Source organism: Protopterus annectens, chromosome 3.part0 (genome assembly GCF_019279795.1).
Source record: "Protopterus annectens isolate FY-2018-M chromosome 3.part0, PAN1.0, whole genome shotgun sequence".
Lineage (NCBI taxonomy): Eukaryota > Metazoa > Chordata > Ceratodontiformes > Protopteridae > Protopterus > Protopterus annectens.
In genome coordinates, this window is record NC_056731.1 from 1,847,080,956 (window position 1) to 1,847,107,508 (window position 26,553).

At 39.8% G+C, this 26,553-nt stretch overlaps 1 protein-coding gene across 1 annotated transcript in view; it reads right to left on the reverse strand.

Moving 5' to 3' along the window:
* OBSCN (obscurin, cytoskeletal calmodulin and titin-interacting RhoGEF) overlaps positions 1-26,553 on the reverse strand; it is a 4,979,884-nt gene that overhangs the window by 579,954 nt on the left and 4,373,377 nt on the right. Inside the window, exon 75 of the mRNA XM_044066040.1 lies at positions 5,861-6,079. Within this exon, the coding sequence (XP_043921975.1) occupies positions 5,861-6,079 (219 nt within the window). The remainder of the gene's footprint in view (positions 1-5,860; positions 6,080-26,553) is intronic.

Below are 26,553 nucleotides of genomic sequence, written 5' to 3' on the forward strand. Positions count from 1 at the left end.
GAAATCTATGCCATCTTTGGAGGTAACAATTCCTCATGGCAGGCTTCCTAAATTTTTACATAACCCACAAGACCACTGTGGAGAACTAAGACACGTTACTCAAAATATGAACACCAGGAATTTATGTCTGAGTTAAAACATTTCTATCAAAATGAGATAGTAGACCATCTTCCTTTAATAATCTCCATCAAGGAAGTAGACTGTCTTTCTTTGCTAATCTCCATTAAGGGTTACACTCATCCACAGGGTTTGCCAATTTGGATGTATGAGGAAGCTCTTTGCCCTGACCTGTTTTGCCTTTAGTAAAGCTTTTTGAATAAAGAGGTAGGTAGAAAGTCATGAAGTAGACCCTAAAGCCACAAAAAAAGGGAAAGCATCTGTTTTTCCTGGCCCCTTCTGTGGAATACTTCAGAAGAACCTTGGGAGCTGTGAATTCTCAGAAGCAAAGAAGTTTACTAATAATGATTTCCATTACTGACACACAACTTTGAACACTACTACACTCCTTCATTTCAGAGTGACCAGTATTTTAGATGCTCTTGAAGATGAACTATTTATAAGGGTAAGCAGTGCTGTAAGGAACAGTTACAAATCATTAATGTCAGAATGCAAAGCTGAAAAAAATGAGTAAAACCTTATCTGTTTAGACACCATATCATATTAGTGTAATGTTGTCTACAGCACAACTAACTGACTGTAGTGAAATAAGAACGCCTTTGAAGTCAATCTTACTGGTCACATCTTTTTGCTACTGATATGTTAGGGAATAATTCCCTGATCCAAAGCACTTTATACTAAAAATGTCTGGTAATATACTCCCCAATTACAGTCTGAGATATCTGTGGCAATACTCTGAGCTTATGATGGGGTAGGAGGAAACTTTAAGTTTCTGAGAAAAGGTTGACTTGAATGGTCTGCCAATATAAGTATGGCAATATTTTTTTCTTTGACAGGACAGAATTGGTTAACATCTTGAATAGTTTCATCCAGCGTGGATCTCAGCATTTACTGTGCCCTTTTCATGTGAAGTTCTTCTAACATCTGAAACTTTAGTTGTTAATACAACACTGAAATATTCTACTGCCAAAGCTCACCACTTTTGCCTACTGATACATGTTTGAATTGGTTATTCTCCTTTGTCTTGTGCAAGAAAACCTTCTGTTTTAAGTAGTCTATATCTATGTCTCAAAACTAAGCTTAAATGCAATGGTTCCAAATGAGGCTGCCCCAGATCATTGTTATCCTCAATTTATTGAAGGAGTTAGAGTTCAACATACTTTTAGTTGTAGAGAAAACTCGGCTAGAAGAAGTCATTTAAGTAAAAAAAATCTGAAAGTCCTTTTATTTTATGAGATCTTATTTCACAGCCAAGTGTTTTCTGAAAGTCCTTGGGAAAATGGCTAGCCCAAATGGCTGGGCTCTAAGCTGAAAATGATGTTGACCTAATTTGAGCTTAACATATTTGCCGTGCGAATGATGAGTGGCAATATAAAGGTAAGAATCCCCATGTCTACTATTATTAGCCAGATTTACTTTGATATCAGTGGCAGCAAAAAAAAGTAGTGAAATAATTTTTAGCTTCTGGACCTTGGTAAACTTGTTCAGGGCTGTTAAATCTAAAAGAGAGCTACTCATGCTCTATTTCTCGGTAATAAATGAAATTTATTTTCTTACCATAACATTAGATCTTGGTAGCAGGTCTATCTGCCACAACAATAAGCTACAGATCTGTAACAAGCTCAGCATTAAACTTTTTCAGGTTAATATCTTCTTCACTATTACCCAGAGTGTTATGCAAACTAGAAACAAAGTGCATAACCACTAGAAATTCTCTAGACTGTGTCTGCACTGAGGCAGGGAGAAATAAGGTGTGTATGCTATCAAGAGTGGACCTGCTCATCCAAATCTGATAGGTAAGCACATAACTTTTGTATCTGGTTTGAGAAAGGCTATCAATAGCAAGGCAGGAACATTCATGTTCTCCTGGTGGTCACCTTCATAGCAACATACTCCAAATAACTATGCCCTAAAGGAACACCAAGAATGACAGATCACTTCCACCTAGCATCTTGCAAATGTGGTCAGTAAAGATGACTCACCTGCTTGTGACTCACTTGCTTGTCAAATACCATCTAAGGATGCATTTCTGAAAAATACCTGCAACACAGGCACTGCCCTTCTTGAGTAAGCCCTAGACTGAGACGGCACACACTTCCTGCATTTCTCATAAAAGAATAATTACATCAGTAAACCATTTTGGCAAAGTAAATTTACAAACGTTACAAGCCAAACTCTTGACAGTAAAGGTGATAAGTAGTCGTGAGTTTTTCATGATCAGTTTGGTTCTGTGAAAATAAAATTTGAGATGTCTACAGGCATCCATACAATGCAACAAATCTTTGCTTCTCTTACAGTATTTATGAAAGAATACAGGTAGGTTAGTAAACTGACTGAATCCCTTCTGGAGGACACTTCTTTCAGTGAAATTTTTGAAATTATGTGGTAGAGGCGATCATAGCATGTAGATCCCACCACCACCCCTGAGGAACAGATCTTTCAGGAGGCCTTCTCCAGCAGCATGGGTAGTGTCACCTCTGCATAAACCTGTGGACATGGTCTGTAGTAAAGTGCAGAAGGATCTGGCTGTAGTTGAGTCCATTCCAAGGAAGCCTGTCAGAGTCCTTTGTACCCCCAAAGACAGGTCCCATTGGTGCCTCTTGTTGACTAGCTGCAGCCACTAAGGAGGACATCCTAGAAAACTCCTAAGCCATCTACCCCCATAAAGTTTCCAGGAGAACGGATAGGCTAGGGAAGTGAGTGTGTGTGTCCAGTTAATTTGCGGTTAGGACTTTGAATAACATGGAGCGGGCAGCCACCATGGTGCAGCGGCTAGCGTTGCCGCCTCACAGCAAGAGGTTCTCCGGTTCGATGCTTGGCTGGGGTGCCTTCTGTGTGGAGTCTGCATGTTCTCCCTGTGATCGCGTGGGTTTCCACTGGGTGCTCCGGTTTCCTCCCACATCTCAAAGACATGCTGTATGTGGATTGGACACACTAAATTGGCCCTAGGCGTGAGTGCATGCGTGTGTGTGTGTGCCTTCTGTGGAAGGCTGGGTATCAGGCTGGCAACTCAACACCATAAAACTCCACCGCCAATCATGAGTGGACAAGTGATCCACTGTGGTGACTCCTAACCAGGAAAAGTCGAAAGAAGAAGAAGAAGAAAGAAGTAAACTGACTGAAGTTTGCCACTGTGGCTACTTTGGGAAGAAATGATAGTTTAGTTTGCAGTGACACTCTGTCCTTATGGAAAGTTCGGCATGGATGACCGTCACATTAGGCTTGCCATTTAGATACTCATCTTGCTGTAGCAACGGGCACTAGATAAAGAGTTTTCCACGACACATTTAAATAGCAGTTGGTTCAAATATAAAACAGTTAATTTTTCTAAAATCCTTTTAGCTTTAGGCTCTTTTACAGGTCAGATAAGAAAACCACTTCTGAGGAAGACTTTACAAACTTTCAAACTGAAAGTGACTCTGGGTTATCTAATACAGGAGGCTATTTCCTGTGGGATGGCCAAAGTGTTGTACTTAGATAAGAATCTCCATGACCATACACAGAATAGGCAAGAAAGGGGTGGAATTTACTGGAGAAAACCAGAAAAGGAACCAAGGTATTGGCAGCATATAGTTAAGAGAGGGAAAGATAACAGAATGGGAACAGGCCAAAAAGGAAGACATTTGGAATGCAGGCTGTCTTTCCTATCAGTAATTAATATCAGAGTATAGGCAAAGAGAAAGGTATAAGGGAATCCTAAGTGAAAGTCCTGCTCCATTACAGTTTTTAGTTTAATGTTGAACAGAAGTTGCTGTTAACAAATGGATAATTAGTAAGGTGTGGTGATGCAGCGGTAGCGTTGTCGCCTCACAGCAAGAGGTTCTCTCGTTCGATTCTCGGCTGGAGAGCCTTCTGTGTAGAGTCTGCATGTCCTCCCCACAGTCAAGTGGCATTCGAAAGACATGCGTGAATGGGCGTGCCTTCGTTGAAGGTTGGGCATCGAGCTGGCACCTCAGCACCGTGAAAATCTACTGCCAATCATTAGCGGACCGCAGTTCTGCTGTGGCGACCCCTAACCGGGAAAAGCCGAAGGAATAACAACAAAATACTGCACAATAATTATGCAAATCAGTCAGAGAAGGTCAGAAAAGATTGACAGAAGAGACTGGATAAGCAGTTCACAAGGAAACAATAGGAGGGTATATATATGACTCCCAAATATGCAACAAAGTCTAGAATATTTAGGATTTTTGATTGGAAGTGTTTGCAGAGGTACTTTATACCTTAAGCAGACTCCAAAGAATATTTCCTCACATAGATGGCAAATATTGGAGGTGTGATGGGGAAGAAAGGGGTAACTGGAAACATATGTTTTGAGAGTATAATGAGTTGTCAGACTTTAAAAATTCCCTATTAAGTACTCTGTCAGAAATATTAGATGAGCAAATGGGTATAACCAAGGAAATTATTTTTTGAGCTGGAATATTGGTTCTGAATTGCCTAGACAGAGTAAGGCCTTGTTAAGTTTAATTCTGGTGGCTACCAAAAAGCAATTACTAGAAAATAGAAATCAAAGTCTAAACCAACTACATTTGAATAGTGAATATAGTAACAATGATAGAAGAACTGGAAGTGAGATCTGTAGAAAAGGTAGAAGCTAATTACATAGAAAAAAATTAAATTGTGGGAATAATACATGTAGAATAATGTTCAGGAGGAGTGTGGTTTAAAAGAAAGTCAGTAATTAATCAGTTTATGTAATCTTGGATTGATGCCAATTGTATAAAAGAATATATCAGATGTACAATGTTTATTAACTGTGAACGTTTTAACATGGTTTATTTGATTTAATATAAATGCACATTTGCCCATGTTTTAAGTGATAATTCAATAAAGGTGTTAAAAAAAAGAATCTCCATGACCAGTGTTGCCACATATACTCAGTGTTGCCATTCTGAATTTCCTTACTTGAATGACAAAGGTGTTTAGAACTGTCATATACAACACTAGTCACACAGATGACACAGTACTGCTCTTTTTGAGAACATGAAAGGGTCTAGATTGAATCTCTTACCCATTTCTGTGCCTAACATCAACTGTACTGTCTTCCTTAGCACATGTTGATCTATTATCTGTAAAGACTGAGTTATCTGATGTGAAGGGTTATGGAGAGTGTGATGATCTTGATGTTTCTGGGCCTGTCATTACCTTGATGTTTTTGAAGAAACTGTGCTATATAACTTTGAGCTTTGGCTCATTTGTCTGTTACCAGTAATTTACGTGTTGAAAGTTTTTCATTCAAGGAGTACTGTAGAAGGGATGTAGGAGGAACCACTATGCAGTCATATTCATGACTTTGTACTTCTTTCCAGACCCTAAAGTAGCTGGTGACTGCTTCTCTTTTTATTTCTTCTTGGCTCAAGGTTGTTCGACAGATATTCCTCTTAGGTAAAAAGGCCATTTACTAGTGGGGTATTTTGAAAAAAAAAATGAAAGGCACACACAGACAGTCACATAGATTGTGTGTGTGTGTGTGTGTGTGTGTGTGTGTGTGTGTGTGTGTGTGTGTGTGTGTGTGTGTGTGTGTGTGTGTGTGTGTGTGTGTGTGTGTGTGTGTGTGTGTGTGTGTGTGTGTGTGTGTGGGTGCGTCTGTGTGTGTACCTTAAAAATGTTCAGTAACACATTAGGTTGTGCACTGAAGAAATGTTATTGAACTTTTAGGCTTGTAAGACAAGTGCAATTTTTTGTGGTTGGCATACATTAGCAAAGGCATTCCAAAATTTATTTGAAAAAGCACTGCTACCTTCCAATACATCTAGGTGGGCAGAGCAGATGGACTGGCCAGCCTTGTTAGTAGTGATGCAGGTATAGGTACCAGCATGTTCCTTCTCAACATCCAGCATGATCAGACTGTGATGCATGTTTGAGCTTGCAATTTTGTAACCTGGGGTCTCTGGTTTGATCCAAAGAACATCTTCAGCAGACTCCTCTTTCAGCCAAGTTACTGTTGGCACAGGATGCCCTGTAAAAAATATGAAAAATTTCACTGCATTTCATTCTCAAATCACATAATCTTACTTATTTCAATACAAAGGTGCAATTCATTGAAGCTTTACAGATCACACCATCCCTACCCCACAACCTTGGCACACTTCTCCAGTAGTCATCCCATTAAGTAGTTCCACTCCAATAAAAATGAGTATGTTGTATGCAATAAGGTAGATACTGATCACAATCATGACTCTAGTGGATGCTCTACTCTATACAGATGACTCTCCATCTCTGAGCAATATCTCCCATCAGCACAGGGTAATGATTTTCAAGTACTCCTAGGCTCACTCCTGCAGATCACAGTGATGCTGGATTATAAATGTCTGCCTATAAACGTGGGTTTATATTGTGCCTTCATCAACCTAGACACCACATACACACATACATACATACACACAAATACATATCAGGCATTTTCTAAAAAGTCACCTGTACCTGATCCAGAAACTAGCATTGGAATGAGACTGTGTGCCAAGTAACTCAGAATTCTTAATGATAGTGTACTGGAGAAAGAGACCATTTTCTGTCTGTTAACCTTGATTCACTTTCAAACATAGTAAAAGAGCTAAAGGAACAAAGGAACTGATGTCTCTGCTTCAGAAGCAACAGACATAAATAGGAGTCATAGATTGATACATACTTAATAAGCTACTGATATGTGAGGATCTTAAGAAGCCCAACTTTAAATTCCTATAGTAACTTTTAGCCCTTATATTTTACATATGTATAACTCAAAAGTGGGCAGAAAAGGGAAATGTTGAGACGGTTGCTTGTTGTCCCTATCCATGAGGGACATGAGTGCTAAAGCAGGGGTGAATTTGCTGTTTCTCATTCATTAGTGCAAATTACATTTAACTGGAATAGGATAAATACTTGGCTTTATATGGAGTGGAAGAGGTATTCTCTGTAATATATACCTATCCCTCCAACATGTTCTAATTTATGTTATTCATGAGATTGAGACACGTTGAAAGCGTGCATTTGTTACCCTTGGACTTGCAAATGTGTAACAGGTCAGACAGGCTAGGGTCTGTTGAGGCTCTATATGTGAGGCAGAGGTTACATCTTAGCAGTCTGTATGATAATGAATAAAGAGACAAGGCTTTGAGATGGTCTCCATTGTTTTTGTAATTTAGGCCCTCAATTTTTGTTTTTTTTAGTGAGAAAGAGTTATAGTCACTCCTGATGTGGCAAGTGTTTGGACAGGTACACAAAGAATGGGCCATTATCTTCAATGATCAGCCTGATGACAACTGGGTACAGTGGAATGATTACATTTCTGGACCTGGATGCCACACTTCTAGATATAAGCTAAAAAAAGTTGGTCTGGTATAATAGTTAAGTCTTCGCCTCAAAAACACAAGGTACAGTTTGATTCTGACCTTAGGTTATTGGCTAGGCTTAAAATGCCCCTTCAAGATAGTTAGCCCAGTACTCAGTTATGAATCTAAGCTATAAGGAAAAAAAGGACTTCTTATCAATAGTAGATACCTGATAATCAATGAGCAGTTCATTGTTGATATAGGTTCCCAGATCCTTAACTAAGGGGATCAACTTTCAGAGGTCTGCGATCAATGTGATAGTGACAAGAGAACTCATGCTTGCTGAAAAATACACTTATACATTTCTTGGCATTAAGTTTTACTCCATGGTTTTGAAACCAGCTACTGTTTCGAAAACCCCCCTCTTGAAGTGTGTTGGTGTCCTCTGAGGAGTTCATTTATCTGCAGACTCGATCTGCCTTAAAACCTTAACATTTCCTTTCACCTCTGATAAGGAATTGTCAAAGATGTGTGGTTCAAGGACTGAACCCTGTGGTATCCAACTAGTGACAGGTCTTATGGAGGCTATAGATCCACCCACCTTAATTTCCTGGGTTCTGTGTGTTGTACAGGGACTTACACTTACCTGAGAGAGCATTATCTATGATACCTAAGTGTGGGATGGTAGTTAAAGAAGGCTTTATGATTATCTTTTGCCAGGGTGTCTATTTTAACTCAAATTTGGCTTTGGTATGTTTGAACAGCTTCCAGAGTTTCTTGTTAAGTTTAGAAAGAGCAATATTGGCATTTCAAGGGTAAAATTTATTTCTGCATGCAATGTGTTTTGACTTTACAAAGAATGTTTATATTAGGGTTCCACCATAGGTGTTTATTTTTAAATTTACCATTGTATTTACTTCTAAGGGAACAGATGCATCTATGCAGTTATTTACATGTGCACAGAATTTGATGGTAAAGGATTCCACATAAGCAGAGGGGTTGTCAAGATGGAAGGAGCTTTTGAAATTAGTCAGATCATCACTCAATTTTAGTTTAGCCTTTGCACAACTTCTGAACAAAGAGGTACTGGCAGACGCTTCCGGCTTCAGTATTAATATGAATGCAACTAATCTACGGTCCAGTCTGACCAGGTAGGAAGTTATAATTGGTGGGGAGCAAAACTGCCCCATATTGGAAAGGACCAACTAAAGTATTTTATAGTCCCTGAATGGCATGTGAACTAAATGGTCCACAGAACTTGTATTGATGAAGTCCAGAAAATTCTGGGAATACATGTTTGAGGATACCGAAGTCTCCCAGTTAACAGAGGAGTAGTTGAAATCTCCTAGGAGAATGTTGTTTGGCTTAATGCTTAGGAACTTCATACTGGTTAGATAATATATATGGTCTGAGGGGGGGGGGTCTTATAGTTAGCTATGATAAGGGGTTTTATTAATAGTAAATTGGACACTGTAGAACAGAGCATATGTGCCGTATCTTTAAGAACCATTTCAAGGACTGAACGTGCAAAAAAATGTCGAGCATGTGTTGACCTCAGTGCCATTTTGAGAGTGCAGCCAGAGAGTGAGTACGTATGAGTGTAATAGCTAGTTTGTATATAAGTTTACCTACATTAAAGTTAATAAGCCTCAATCCTGATGTGTTTGCACATAATAAAGCTGCTTGAACAGAACCCACAATGTCCTGTCTAGTCTATCCTGACAAGATGAGCGACAGATATGGAAGAGCTTCAGTTCATTATCTTGTCAATTGAGTCTGCAGGTGAATGTGGATACATCACTGCCTTTCATGCCTTTGTCTAATGCAGTGGGCCTGAACATGTATGAAGCATTGAAACCCTACCCTAAGTGAGCTGCTGTACCTTCTCTGGAGTTTTGTACATTATGCCTGCCTTTTCTGGACCTGGAGCATATACATCAGGGTACATATCCATATGAGTATATGAAACCGTCCTTACAAATGTGCACGTGCACACACACACACACACACACATATATATATATATTGTATATATATATATATGTGTGTGTGTGTGTGTGTGTGTATGTGTGTATATATATATTTTTATATATATATATATATATATATATATATATACATACATATATATATAGTGTGTGTGTGTGTGTACACACACACACACACACATATATATATATATATATATATATATATATATACACACACACACACACACACACACACACACATATATATATATATATATATATGGTTCCCCTTCATATGATCGAATTTCTCTAAACTCAAAATTCATAAGCCCGAAGCCAGAATCTCAAGTTTAAAGAAACTCGAAAATATGAAGGGGACATAAAAAAAATATACATCTTTCTAATGTTTTTGCAGGGGGGCAAACCCCATGTGGGGGGCTGTGCCTCCCACACACACACACACACACACACACACACACACACACACACACACACACACACCCTACTTAAATATTCCTACGCCGAAATCGCACTACAGTGAAGGAAAGGGAAATCTCCCATTCCGCGCAATATGCGTAAGCGCAAAACAGAAGACTTTCCAGTCCTTTGCTATACTGCGGTCACACAGCATGTGGATTTAACCTGCAAGAGTGCACGAGTGAATGGAAGTCCGAGATTTTTGTCTCGAGCTTATGCATTTCGAGCTTCCATTCATTCGATATTGTGAAGGGGAACCATATATATATATATATATATATATATATATATATATATATATATATATATATACATACACACACACACACACACACAAATACACATACACACACATATATATATATATATATATATATGTATATATATATATATGTGTGTGTGTGTGTGTGTGTGTCTGGTGTGTGTGTTTGTCTACACTTATCTACCACTATAAGTAAGCAAATAAATAAATAAATAGCTCTAAGCACAGTTCACTTTGTCAAATTTGCTAATATCATCTAAATGAAATGGCACAGTATGTCTTTTTTATTGAAAGTGTATGTCTTAAAATGCTGGAATTGTTGATGCTGGGAAAACAGATTTTCTATATGGTGCAAGAGGGCTGCTTGCATGCAGATAAATGATATTATTTAATAATGCTTTTGTACATGAGTTCATAGGTTAGTACTAGGCTAACTGCCCTTGTGGGCCATTTTAAGCCTAACTAATTACCCCATGTAAGAATCAAACCCTGCAGCTTGTGTCCAAAAGGTAAATACTTCAATCATTACACCAACCTCCATCACCGGCAGCTTCAGCATTAGGGTGCAGGAGTGTGTTTGGAATTTGTAGGTTAAGGCTATAATAAGGACAAGGAAAGGGGACAGATTTAATGTTCCGTGTTCGTGTTTAAGTAGTGATACTATTAGAAAAAAAAGTTTTTCATAAAGTACTGTGCAGGGTAGGGGTTAGCACATATGTGTAAGGTGTTATAAGGGAGTGTTTTTGTATTTTGTTTAGTCAGTCTGTCAATCATTTGGATTCAGCATCACAGACTTTGGTTAAAGTATGACTGCAATGTAAAAAAAAGAAGAAAAGTCTGCATAAAAGAGCATGATACTCTCCTGAATCAACTCCCTTTACTCTTTCTTTACTAGCTTAATATCACTTTCACCTGCCACTCTCACCGTGGTTGATGCACTCCTTTTTGAATGCTCATGTGAACGCTTCCAACTAAAGAGATTATTCTTTTTACATCTCAGTTTCACTAGCAACGAAATCCATGTAACATACTTATGTGAATCTCTGCATAAATATCTAACCTTATTCACTGTTTATCCCATATATGTTGATGAAAATATTAACTGCTTTTTACTGATTCTTTCTTACTTGTTTATGTATTTGATATGCCTGGTATATGTGTTTGTATTTTCATACAGCTATTCCAGGTATATCTATTTCTATTTTCATACTTGTTATTACTGGAGCTTTTCTCCTGAGGCCTCCAATGAAAAAGGACTCATGTCCTGTTGGACTTTCCCAGTAAACAAATGTAAAATAAAATAAATAAAATAAAACAGATACAAGAAAAATTGATTTGCCTTTTTCTTTCTTTTCCATAGGGTAATGAAACTGATTAAGGCCCTTGGCTTGATCTACTAACAAGTTTTAAGAGAAGGCAAATAAATAAAACAATGAATTTAATAAAAAGCTCTCCTCTGGCAAATAAATGAGTACTTGCAGAGGCAACTGTGTATCTGGTTCTCATGTCTCTATGGAGACAATTTGATAAGGGGCAATACAAACAGAATACTTTTTTCTTTCAACGGCTGGGAGATAATGTTTTCTGAAAGTATTCAAGTATTTTTCTAGTCAGGGAGAAGAATAAAGATAAGACAAAAAAGTTAGCACTTAGTGAAAGTAGAAGCTCAGGCTGTACCATGCCACTTACCATGGATAACCTTCCTTATAGGTTAATCTAAGACTATGAGTGTGGCTGTCAGTCTGCAACAATTGTTCCTATTAGGAGCATTAAACTTCAATATTTGAAGATGTACTTAGTTTTGTGTGTTAGTATTAAGGTAATAGGTTTTAGGGGTGTACTGGGGTGTGTTTTTGCACTTGAGGATTTTCATTAACACAAGAAGTTGTGTAAGATGTGACATAGGTTCAAATGGATATGACAAGAAACAACTGTATAAAAGCTCAACCCACCAAACTTTAGTGTATGCATGTAGCACACAAGATGAAACTAGACATTTGAAAAATATAAAAAGATATTAAACATAACAGGCGGGAATAATAACTTCTTAACATAATGACAACACTTTTTACATTATTTTTAAATGTAAATGGTCTCACAGGTATATACAAAAAGAGAGTAGTGAATTATATTACAAATGTTGAGTGCGAACAGCTATGTTATAGAAGACACATTTGTAAAGAAGTAAGCGTGTGAATTTAATAAAGAAAGGATTTCAGGATGATTATTTAGCAGGATATTTGGAACAAAGGAAAAGGGGAGTACTACATATTAACTGTAAGAGGAGCTCAGCAGGGAATATTACTTACAGGTATCGACTGGAATTTGATTTGCAGCAGTGAGGATTTATCTGGGGATCCAGAAGAGAAATTATAAAAAAGAGGGTAGATTTTTAAAGAAATTTATGAAAATATTTAGCCTGGAAGATGTGAAATCAGTAGATGGAGTTTAGACTGAATTTACATATTACTCCGCATGGTACAAAACTGGGCTAGGCTAGACAGAAATTATATTTCACAGGAACATGACTATTTAATTGAAATTTTTGATATACATCCAATAACCATTTCAGATCACTCAACAGCAATAACTAAAATAAAAATGCAGGGTAATGTAATAAAACTGAGACACTGGAGCTTTCTCAGCTATCTGTTAAAAAGAGAGGAATTTAAAGAATGGGTAGTGGAAATTATTTGGGAGTTATGAGGGAAGATAGAAATTTCTTCTAAAAAATATAGCTAGGGAGTGGGATAAAATTAAAGTGGAGTTTAAAAACAAGGTAGAAACAAAATAAAGAGAGATATGGTAAAGAAGTTGCAAGAATTATTTACAGGAACTGACAAAGGTTAAAGTACTGGGGTACAGGGGGAATCTCACAGAACAATAGGAGCAATTGCAGAATGCTAAACAGAAAAATAAGGGATTACCTTGGTAATACGCATGAGTTTAGAAAGACTGCTGACAAGCATATAGCTTTTGATAACTCCAGAGCATAAAAACTTTTAGCACAACGACTCACGCAACAGAAAGTAGAAAGGGCTGCCATCAAGATTACACAGCCTATAACAAGGGTGATAACCAGAGTTCCTGTAGAGGTACTAGAAATATTTTGGAAATTTATGAAAATCTGTATAAAGCAGAGAAATATGGAAATCAAGAAAAGGTACAAATGGAAATGTTTATGGAAGAATTAAATTTGCCAAGGTTAGAGGTAGATGAGGCTCAATTATTAACAGTTAGGCTAGGAGGAAACGAGATAAAATGGTGACGTATAACCAATCTATAAGAAAGTCCCCAGGAATAGATGATATTCCTATGGAAGTTTCAAAGTTAGGAGGGGAAAAAGCTGATCACGATCTGGAAGGTTTGGTTTAACAGTATTTTCAAAGAAGGACAAGCAGCAATATCCTGGAAGAAAGTGGTGGTGGCTATAATACCTAAAGATGGTGAAGAGACATCAGATCCAGCTTCATATTAACCCATTTCAATTCTAAACCATGATTAAGACCGAGGTGGAAAGATTCAAAGCCCCCATGTTAAAGGATAACGCTGTCCATGCTGCAAAATCCTTTACTAATGCATTTTACAAGCACCTACAAGAATGCATGGATCGTGCTATCCCAAGCAAAACCAAGACGCACTCCTCCAAGAAAAGGAAACCAGTCTGGTGGACCTCTGCCATAAACAAACTATACAATAGAAGGAGGAAACTAGTACAGAAAAGAGTAAAATCCCAAGAAGGGAAGATATGCCTGATCAGCATTAGCAAGAAACTACGATCCCTCATAAAATCATCCAAGGCTAGCTTTGAAAGAAAAATTGCCAAGGACTCCAAAGATAACCACAAGGCATTCTTTAGCTATGTCAATAATCTAAGTGGCAATTCTCAGATCTGCTCAGAGTTAGTGCAGAATGGTACAAAATACACTGAACCAACCAACATCACCAACATCCTGGCAAACAGGTTCAGTGCAAACTTCACCCCCCTCTCACCCACAAAAGGGCCCATAACCATACCAAAAGAATGTAGTGCCCCTGAAATCACAGACACTCAGGTTAAAACAGCCCTCTCCAAAGCCAAAAACACAACATCAATGGGACTGGACAGTGTCCCAGGCTGCGTCCTACACGAGTTCCAAGATGAACTAACCCCTCACCTAAACACAATGTTCAAACTCAGTCTCTCCACAGGCTACGTGCCCACAGAGTGGCGCACAGCAACAGTTATTTCACTCCACAAAGGTGGAGCCACAACAGACCATGGGAACTATCGGCCTATAAGCCTGACTAGCTTGGTCTGCAAGGCTATAGAACACATCATCATGGATCTCATTAACAGAGACATTGGGAACCTCCAAACACTGGACCCTACCCAGTTCGGCTTTGTTAAGGGTAGATCATGCCTCCTAAACCTAGTGAACTTCTTTGAGACAGTTGCCAAGGCTACAGATGAGGGAAAGGTGGTCCACACAGCCTACCTAGACCTCGCTAAGGCCTTCGACACCTTTCCCTATTCAGGTATTATAGACAAGCTCACTAGCCTGAACATAAACCCCTACCTCACGAGATGGGTTGCCAACAGACAGAACCCATATGGTAAGAATAGCGGGAGCTAGGTCTGACTCTAAACCGGTTACAAGTGGAATTCCCCAGGGCTCAAGTCCTAAGACCTTCCTGTTCGGCATATACTTCTCAGAGGTACAGGCAAACACAGGAGGACTATGGCTGACCAAGTTCGCTGACGACTGCAAATTAGGGGCTATAATTGACTCTCCAGCTGACATAGACATCCTCCAAAAGGGTCTCACTGAGACAGATACCTGGTGTCAAAACCATAGCCTGAAGCTAAATGCCAAAAAGTGCATAGTCATCCCCTCTGGAAAAAACAAAGTACCCACAGATGACCACATAGGTGGTAGCCCCCTAACTACGGAAGATGTAATAAGGGATCTGGGGACCCAAGTAGATAGTAACCTCTCCTTTGATAATCACATTGCTAAAGTGGTTAGAAAATCCTTCTACGTGGCCCACCTAATCACAAAAGGGTTTGCATCCAGATCAAAAGAGGTCATTGTGCCCCTCTACACATTACTCATTAGACCCATCATAGAGTACAATGCCCCATTTGGGATGTACCTTACACGACACCTGCAACAGCTGGAAAGACCACAGAAGTACCTCACCAAGAGGATCATTGGCCTCAAACAGATGCCCTAAGCAGCTTGACTGAAGAAACTCCAGCTTTACCTATTTACATACCACGTACTCAGAGGTAATCTCTTCATCACTGGCCTCAAACAGATGCCCTATGCAGCTTGACTGAAAAAACTCCAGCTGTACTCAGTTACATACCGCGTACTCATAGGTAATCTCTGCCTGACATACAAGGCCATGTCCAACCCAGAAATGATGGACATGCTCCACCTAAAGAAAACCATATCCCATCGAGCCACACTGTCTAGGGATCTAAACCTCACCACAACAATAAGTAGGACGTGCTGGAAGGGAAGTAAATAGTGTAGGAAGAAATAGCCAGGGAAGTGTTATGGCTACGCTTGTTAGGCCCTAGGGCTGATAGCCTAGTACCAACCTATGAACCTATGGAGGGATAGATTCCTGTCCCAGAGACTTCGCATGCTGTGGAACAAGATTCCAATCTACATTAGGCAGAGCTCCTCACTATCTCTCTTCAAGAGAAACCTTGACAAGTGGATTGGAAACAGAAAGCTTACCCCGGGGATCACTTCAATGGCTCTGCTGGAGAGAGGCACAAGGAACTAATCTAAGGGGGCGGCGAAAGCCAACACATTCTGGCTAGGCTTATAAATGCCTTTGGGCAGATAGCCTAGTACCTACGTATGAGCTGATGAACCTATTATAAAGTGTCTATGTCTATAATGGTGAAAAGAATGGCAAAGGTGATACCAAAATTGGCAGATATGGATCAATGTGGGTTTATGGAGGGGAGGCACACATTTGACATTATTAATAGAACAATGATGATCCAGAGGGAAGCAGGATACAAGAAAAATACCACATACAGCAACAGTGGTCCCTCTCCACAAAGGTGGTGCCTCAACGGATCCTGGAAACTATTGCCCCATAAGCTTGACCAGCTTGGTCTGCAAAGCTATGGAAAGGATCATCATGGACCTCATAAATAAAGATATTGGGGACCTACAGACACTGGATCCCACCCAGTTCGGCTTTGTTAAGGGCAGATCCTGTCTCTTAAATCTGGTCGATTTCTTTGAAACAGTCACCAAGGCCATTGACGAGGGGAAGGTGGTCCACACAGCCTACCTGGACCTTGCAAAAGCCTTCGATACAATACCCCACTCGGGCATTATAGATAAACTCACCAGCTTAAATATAAACCCCTATGTCACTAGATGGGTTGCAAACTGGCTCAAGGACAGAACCCACATGGCTAGAATTGCTGCAGCCATGTCAGACTCCAAACTAGTTACAAGTGACGTCCCACAAGGCTCAGTCCTGGGACCTCTCTTGTTCGGTATATATTTCTCGGAGGTACAGGCTAACACGGAAGGACTGTGGCTGACCAAGTTTGCAGATGACTGCAAACTAGGCGCCATAATAGACTCTCCAGCTGACACAAGCATCCTACAAAAGGGCCTCATAGAAACAGACAACTGGTGCCAGAGCCATGGCCTCAAGCTAAACGCCAAAAAGTGTACAGTCATCCCCTTTGGCAAAAACAAAGTGCCCACAAATTACCACATAGGTGGTAATCCATTAAGTACGGAAGAAGTAATTAGGGACCTGGGGACACAAGTTGATAGCAATCTCTCATTTGACAACCACATGGCCAAAGTGGTTAGAAAAACATTTTATATAGCCCACCTAATCATGAAGGGATTCACATCTAGATCAGGGGAGGTCATCGTGTCTCTTTACTCATCCCTCATCAGGCCCATAATTGAGTACAATGCCCCTTTTGGGATGTACCTTACCAGACAACTGCAGCAACTGGAAAGACCCCAAAAGTACCTCACCAAGAGGATCAAAGGGCTCAAACAGATGCCATATGCTGCCCGGTTAAAGAAACTCCAGCTCTACTCAGTGGCATACCGCCTGCTCAGAGGCGATCTGTGCCTGACATATAAAGCCATGTCCAACCCGGAATTAATGGACATGCTGCACCTCAGAAAATCCAAATCCCATCGAGCTACGCGCTCGAGAGACTTGAAATAAATAGGACATGCTGGAGGAACAGATTCATAACCCAGAGGCTCCCTTCACTCTGGAATAAAATCCCAGTCCAGGTTAGGCAGAGTCCCTCATTGACTCTCTTCAAGAAGAATCTTGATGAGTGGATGGGAGATAGTAGGTTTACCCTGGGTATCACTTCTGTGTCACTGTTAGACAGAGGCACAGTATACTAACCTCGAAAAAGGGCATAGCAAAATTCATTTAAAATGGGTGGCGAAAGCCAAACACACTCTGGCTAGGCTTATAAATGCCCTAGGGCAGATAGCCTAGTATGAACCTATGAACCTATGTTGTTGGTGGGTCTTGATGTAGAGAAAGCATTTGACAGAGGAAGCTGGGATTTTCTGAGCAAGGCAATAGAATCATTGGCATTCCCTGACAAAATTATAAGGTTGATTAGGAGCATATATGAGGGATTGGAGATGAAAATTAAAGTAGGTGTGTTCCTCTCTGATAAGTTATGTTTGAGCAGAGGAACTAGGCAGTGGTGTCCTCTTTCCCATTTGTTATCTGCATTACATTTAGAATCACTGGCAAAGAAAATAAGGGACTCAAAAATTAAATTATATAATTGGTATGTATTTAAGAAAAATTGGCTTTATTTGCAAATGATATTATTTTATAACTGATAAAACGAAAAAAGGACATTTCAGTGATATGGAACATTTTGAGACATTTTCAAGTCTTTTTGGGATAAAAATTTAAACAAAAGCAATAGCTGTAAATTATGTACCCAGACAAGAATTGTCTCAGCAATACCCATACTTATGGGGACATGATAAAATGAAGTACTTAGGTATATGGATTAAAAAGGATACTGTTACGGCAGCTAATGATAAGTAGGAAGAGGCTAAACAAAAGATAATACAAAAACTGAGAAAATGGAAACTCTTTTTTATGGATATCAGTAGCAAGATACAAGCAGACAAAATGTTTTTAGTCCCTTTAGTTTTATACACAGGTCAGGCATATTTTTATCAACCAGAGGAGAAGTTGTGCATAGTGATTAATAGAGTTGAAGGATTTTATATGGGAGGGAGGGGAAAATGGCAAGAGTCAATTGGGAGAAGATGATCATTCCAAGAGAAAAAGGTGGTTCGGGATTTCTTGATTTCAAGGAGTATTTCAGAGCTAAAGACTTAATGCTCCTATACATAGCACAAGCAGAAAGATATAGCTCAAAGTAGAAAGGAATGATGATGAAACTGTGAAAGCTCGAGAAACAAGGAGAGACTGGGATTTTTGATGCAGATCCTTAAGGAGAATAACAATAAGCACAAAGAATTATTACATTCATAAACTAGCAGAAAGTATTCTAAGAAAATGGAGAACATTGACATTTGTGCTGTAACAGAGACCTGGTTCAAGGCAGCAGAAAGCACCCCTGCACTACCAGGCTATAACTCACTGCACACCTTTCGACCCCAGAACTTGGACCAAAGCTCCAAAGGCAGTGGTGTTTCCATAATCATAAAGGATGCACACAACTCCAGACTGATAGCCCAACATAACGCATCAGAGATACTTCAGGTGCAGCTAACATTGGGTAAGACAGCGACTCAGGTCGTAGCCTGCTATAGGTCCCCAACAATGTCCCAAGACTCACACTCCACATTCCTAAGCACACTAGAGAACATTAAGGTCCAACCTAACACCCTCATACTGGGTGACTTCAACTACCCCTCCATTAACTGGGAAAACTACTCATGTACCTATACACTTGCCAACATTTCCTGGAATTCATTAATTCAAATGTCCTGGACCAGCTCGATCTTACCCCCACTAGAGGTTGCAACATCCTTGACCTGGTCATTACTAACATGGGTGACCATTGCTCTACACCACTTCTCCCTGGCTAGATCCGACCACAAACTAATCACCTTGGAACTCCACATCCCTAGCACCCCCACACCCTGCGCAAGGTAACCACCATGAAAAACTTCTCCAAAGCTAACTTTGGGCTCCTAAAAACAGGGGTGGCTAACTTCATTGCACCCATGCAAATGGAGAATAGTTGCATGACCCCTGAATCATACACCAATGCACTGTACAAACACATACACAAATGCATGGATCTCACCATACCCAATAGAATCAAGAAGCTCTCCTCCAAAGAAAGGAAGCCTATTTGGTGGTCCCCTGCCATAAACAAACTCTACAACACAAGGAGGAAAATGATGCGGAATAAGGTGAAGGTCCAAGACTGGAAAAACTCCCTTATCAGACTCAACAAAAAGTTGAGATCCCTCATCAAATTCTCTAAAGCTAGCTACAAAAACAGAATTTCAACAGATAGTAAAGACAACCACAAGGCCTTCTATAGCTATGTAAAGAAACTCCATGGCAATACCCAGATTTGCTCTGAGCTACTGCACAATGGTACTTCCTATACCAAGCAAACAGATACTGCCAATATACTGGCTGACAGATTCAGTGCCAACTTAACCCCCCCCAAAGGACCAATGACAACATCAGTAGATTGTCAGGCACCCAGTATTACTGCTCCACAGGTTAAAACAGCACTGTCCAATGCCAGGAATACAGCTTCCATGGGACCTGACAATATCCTTGGCTGTGTTCAACATAAACTACAGAGTGAACTGGCACCTCACCTGTGTGCCCTGTTCAATCACAGCCTCACCTCAGGCTTTGTCCCTACCGAATAGCTCATTGTACAGTCATCCTTCTCCACAAAGGAGGAGCGACTACAGACACTGAGAACTATCGCCCCATTAGCCTGATGAGTCTGATATGCAAAACTATGGAATGCATCATCATGGACCTAATACACAAGGATATAGGGAATCTCCAAACTTTGGATCCCACACAGTTTGGTTTTGTGAAGGGTAAAGCCTGCCTTCTCAACTTGGTTGACTTCTTTGAGTCAGTCACCAGAGCTGTGGATGAAGGCAAGGTGGTTTATACAGCCTACCTTAATCTGGCCAAAGCATTTGATACCATTCTCCATTCAGGAATCATAGAAAAACTCACTAAGCTACGCATCAACCCCTACATCACTAGGTGGGTTGCAAACTGGCTCAAAGATAGAACCCACAGTGTGAAAGTAGTGGACTCCAAGTCATACTGCCAATCAGTCATGAGTGGAGTCCCACAGAATTCGGTTCTGGGTCCTCTCCTGTTTGGTATCTACTTCTCTGAAGTTCAGGCCAACACAAAGGGTCTCTAGCTGACAAAGTTCGCAGACAATTGCAAGTTGGGAGCTATTATTAACTCCCAAAATGATGTTTACATCCTACAGAAAGGTCACACTGAACCAACGAGTGGTGTCAGAACCATGGCCTTAAGCTCAATGCCAAAAAATGTGTCGTCATCCCCTTTGGGAAAAACCCAGTTCCCATGAATTACCACATCAATGGTAGTCCACTGAACACAGAAGGTGTTATAACAGATCTGGGAACACAGGTTGACAGCAGACTCTCTTTTGACCACCACATTGCCACTGTGGTCAAAAAGACCTTCTATGTGGCACATCTCATTACTAAGGGTATTGCATCCAGGAAGAAAGAGGTCATTGTCTCCTTCTACTCTTCCGTCATTAGGCCAATCATCAAATACAATGCCCCATTTGGTATGTACCTCACTAGACACCTATAACTACTGGAGAGGCCACAAAAGTATCTCACAAAGAGGATCCTAGTCCTTAAACACGTGTCCTATATGGACAGACTCAAAAAACTCCAACTATTCTGTGTCTCATATCGCCTACTTAGAGGCTATCTCTGCTGACATAAAAAACATATATCTGATCCAGCTCTGTTAGAAATGATAGATCTAAAGAAATGCCAATCCTTCCAGTCCACATGCTCCAGTGACCTCAACCTCATTACCACAATCAACAGAACGTGCTGGAGGGACAGGTTCATAACCCAGAGACTGCCCTTGCTATGGAAAAGACTTCCTATACATCTCAAACAGAGCACCTCACTGGCCCTCTTCAAGAGAAACCTTGATGAGTGGATGGGAAATAGAAAATTCACCCCAGGGATCACTCCAGTGGCCTACTCGACAGAGGCACTAGGAACTAAGGTCAGGTGGCACGAAGTCAGGGTAATCCTATGGGCTAGATTTGTAAAGGCTCCAGGGCCATTAGCCTGGTACACACCTATGAACCTATGAACTAAGCCAACATGGAAATGGAGAAAAGAGACTCTGCCAATACGGATGACTGCAATCAGGGATACAGACAATGGGCAAGACGGGGCTAGAATTTATTGGAGAAAGCTGGCTAAGGAACCACGGTATGGGAGAAAATAATTACAGAAGTAGAGGTAACAGAATGGAGAAGGCCAGGACTTCATTAGGCTAGTGATTGCCTTCCTTATCAAGGACTGATATAAGAGAATAGGTAAAGGGAAAGAACTAAGTGATCCTAAGCAAACGACCAGCACTTGCACAGTTTTTTATTAGAATCCAGAACTGAAGCTGCTGTTAAAAAAGAGATAATTATTTGGGCTTATAAAATATTGCATGATAACTATAACAATCAATAAGAGGAGGTCAGAAAGGATTGGGTATAGAGATTGGCTAAGCAATTCACAAAGAAACAATGGGGGGATATATGTATGACTCTCAAATATGCAACAAAGCCTGGAACCTTTAGGATCTTTGCTTGAAAGTGTTTACATAGGCATTTTATACCCCAAGTAAACTCCAAAGTATTTTTCCTCAGGTCGATAGCAGTGGGAGGTGTGATGGAGAAGAAAGAGGTAATTGGGAACATACTTTTTGTGAGTGCAATGAGTTGTCAAGCATAATTGCCTGCAGACTACTCATCAGAAATAATGGGTGAGCAAATTGGTATAACTAAGGAAATGTTTTTTTTTTATTTTAGCTATGATACGGAATAAGAATTGCCTAGATATAGTAAATCTTTGCTGAGTGTAATTATTGTGGCTGCCAAAAACAATTACTAGAAAATGGAAATCATAGTCTAAACTAACTGCACTAGAAGTAGTAAATGTAGTAACAGAGATAAAGAAAAACTGGAAGTGGAAACTTTAGAAAAGGGTCAAAGCAAATTACACAGAAAAAAAACAGGAATTGTGTGAATGATACACGCAGACTGATGTTTTGGAGGAGAAATGAGGTTTAAAAGATGGCAGGATTTGAATGAGCTATGTAATGTTTGACTGACAATGACTGGATAGATTATAAGTGATGTATAATGTTTGCAACTAAAAATAAGTCAATAAGGTTTGTTTTCATTTATGTAAATGTATGATTGCTTATGTCATATGCGGTAATTTAATAACAATGCTTCTTGTTTAAAAAAATTACTTTATGGTTAAAGTATGGTTCTTTCGGTTATCATATGGGGTGTGGTATGAATGTGTGGGATGGCCCGAATGAAGAGATGATGAAATCAGCATGTAGCATGAAAAGGAGAGTAGTATTACTGGAACTGAATTCATGTTCATGTCTTGGTAAGTACCTTCAAGTAGAAGACTCTGTTTTCACAAAATCTCATCAAGATGACAGTGATATATAGATTATATATTATGCAATATAATTCATGGAGAGAGGTGGTTTAAAAAAAGACAGCCAGGAGCACAGTTCAGGATAAAAAAAATGCCTACAAATAGTCCATAAACACTGGTAGGATAAAAGCAGCCATAAAGAGGACAGAGTGGACTACTGAGGATAAGAAAGAAATTATATATTGTATTGCTACTATTATGCAAGAAGCCCAGAATTTATAGATATGAGATATTCAGAAAGATTAAAACAGAAACTGGAGGAAAGTAAAACACTTGCCCAAGAAAAAAACTGTCAAAAATGTCAAATGCGAATTTGTGTTCATTAACACAACAGAGCCATGAAAAATATTACATAGACAAAGAAACTTTGGGCCGCCTGGAAAAAGAAGCAACAGAGGAATTGCAGAAATATAAAGAACAAAATCCAGAAATTTTTGAAAGATATAAAAACAGACACATAGACAAGCGACACATAGACAAGCAAAAGAAAAAGAGATGAGATATGCTGCAATATTTATGCAAAGGAGAAAGCCAAACTAATCAATACAAAAAAGCAGCTCCAAAGATGTTTGTGTCTTTCGGCTTTTCCTGGTTAGGGGTCGCCACAGCGGAACTCCGGTCCACTAATGACTGGCAGTAGAGTTTTACGTGCTGGCTTGCCGGGCCTAACACACAACCTTCAATGAAGGAACGCTCATTCACGCATGTCGCCACACAGAAGACGCTATAACTGAGAATCGAACGGGCAATGTCTAACTGTGAGGCAACAATGCTACCGCAGCACCGCCACCACAGTTTATTCGAAAAAAATGCAAGCAAAGGCACCCAGTTACGGAAAATTTCACATTACAAAAAAAATATGAAAACAAAAGGGAAATGTGGAACAGAGGATTAATAAAATAGATGTTAAACGAATAGAAACTGAAGTTATAGATTACCTGTGAAGTGAAGGATTTAGTGTAAACAAATCCAACAGAGGTAATGTCACAGCATGATGGAACAAGGAGTCTCCAAATTAAGGAGAAAGAAGAAATATGGGCATGGGAATGAAAAAGAAATAGAAATTTGATATAATGCAGTACTTATGCAAAGGAGAAAGAAAGGCTAATTGATACAAAAAGAGGCCCCAGAGACATTTGAAGAGAAATACAGACAAAGGCACTCAGATTTGGAAAATTTCACAATACAAAAATAAGAAAACAAAGAGGGAAGGTAGAAAAGAGGATTAGTAATGGAGAAATTAAGAAATAGAAAATGAAGTTATGAATTATCTGTGAAGTCAAGGATTTAGTGAAGAAAATGCAACACACATAACTTCACAGCATGATGGAAAATGAGTTCCCAAAGTAAGGAGAAACAGGTGGAGCAGGAGGCATCTGAAGACTTGCTACATGATGATGCTCTGAAGCCTTCTGTAGGAAACTGCTACAAAAGTTCAGTTGAAGTTGCACAGCAAGAGAAGGAGCAAGAAAAAATGACAACTCTGACGCAGGCAATGTTGTGGAGTGATGGGCCAATGAGTTCCCATAAGAAGGAAGTCTAAGATGACCTCTCTACCAAGTTTAGCAGAAGCATTCCAGTGTCAACTGGGAACGAAAACTAAACCAGAAGGAGACAAAAATCAGACAGCAACTGAATGTGCCAAAAAACGAAAGAAAGAATATAAGGAGAAGGATCAGCTGAGAAGGAAAGAAATGTGAAAAAGCCAAACATATTGTGACAAGTACTCCTGCAACACCCTCATGTCAGTAAGGATTTGAGAATTTAATGCAGTAATGGTTAAGGACAGCTGAGCTGAAACCAAAGGATGATAGGTTAATGACAGCACAGGACAGTAGTTTACATACATGTTGGTTGGTTTACATGTACGAGCAACACACAACTGTAGGTTCTGTAATAAAAAAAAAAGAAAGAAAAAAAAAAAGAAATTGAAAACAGTCACACATCTTGTTGTTGGGTGTGGCATACTTAGGACAGAGGGCCTGTACACTGACAGGCACAATAATGAGGCAAGACTGTTGCACTGGGGATTGTGTGAACACTACAATATAGAAGTGGCTGAGAAGTACTGGAAACATAAACCACAACGCATTATAGAGAATGTTAAACTGTACACTACATAGGATCACTCATTACCAACAGTTCAAAAAATAGATGTGAAAAAGCCAGATATACTAGTCTATGAAAAAAACTACAAAAGTAACACTGATTGCTGCAATTGCCACACCCACTGATTACAGTGCTTTATGAAGAGAGAGAGACACAAGTCATAACACAAGGAGTTTTAAGCAGAAACAACAGCAATGTGGAAGAAACCTGGGCAGTAAAGGCAGAACAGTTGAAGAAGCTAGAGATGATGGAAATGAAGTGCCTGAGAAGGGTGGTATGATGCACACTGCGGGACAGACGAAGAAACAAGGACATAACAGTAGAAGCCAAAGCAGCTCCAATTGCAGAAAAGATAAACGAGAACAGATTACGGTGGTTTGGACGTGCAGAAAAGCAGAAGACAATCTGGTGAGGAAGATTTGGGACGGACAGGAAGAAGGTAAGAGGAAGTCAGGAATTCCAGCAAATATGTGGATGGATTGTGTGAAAGAAGATATGCAACAGTCAGGCATGAGTGTTGAAGAAGGCAGAAGTGTGGCACTGAATTGAGAATGTTGGTGACAGTTAACACGATACCCTGACCCCATATAGAAAAAAATGGGAAAAAAGGGGCTGATGATGATGATGATGATGATGAACAGCAATGTGGAAGAAAGATCCCTAGAGAGTTCCAACAGTAGAAGGAGGAGCAATGGGTATAATAAAAAAGAATCTACCAATACATGTAACTCGGTATGAATTGCAGAAGGAGTCAATTCTAGAGCACTTTTGGATAAAATCAATGATAGAAGCAATATTAATTTCATGAACTTTAATTATACCCTTGTTTACATCCTGGTATTAGAAACTTAAAAATACTTGCAGAAATTAAATCCTGGGATGTTTTTGTACTTTGTTCAGTCAGTCTGTTTGTCAAGCATTTGGATTCAGTATAAAGTACAGTTTTGTACCTACCATAAATGTAGATGTTCGAGTGTATACCCTGCTGCAGTTATCACACTTGGGTTATCCTGCCGTCAGGCAGTCCCGCAGTCGGCCTGAATTCCAAAGTCTTGGTCCGGCATTGGTTGCTGTCGCTTCTTCCCTGACATCAGTGCGCCAGGGGTATATAAGAGGCATCCGACACTATTTTCTTCAGTTTTTCTTGCCCCAGATGTCAGGTGCCCCCCCCAAAAGGTGGTCAGTAGATAGTACCAATAATAAAAGTTTAGCACAAACAAAACATCCCTCCAGCTATAAGCAAATACACCACAAAGGTTGTATGAGATTTTAAGACATTGAAAGGTTTCAGTTAGGTCAGAGAGGATGGAGGGAGGGTAACCTGGACTGCAGCAGGGTATACACTCGAACATCTACATTTATGGTAGGTACAAAACTGTACTATGTTCATCATGTTACCCTGCTGCAGTCATCACACTTGGGTTGAATCCCAAAGCTAAGGATGGGAGGTGGAGTCAAACAGGGTTAGAGGATGCTAGAAGGCCCTGAAAAACTGCAGTGGCGAAGCCAGCTCTAGTCTTAGAGTAAAGTGGTAAGTGATAGTGCTTGGTGAAGGTGTGTACTGAACTCCAAGTTGCAGCTTCCAGAATATCCTTGGTTGGCACCCCCCTGAGGAAGGCAGTAGATGTAGCTGC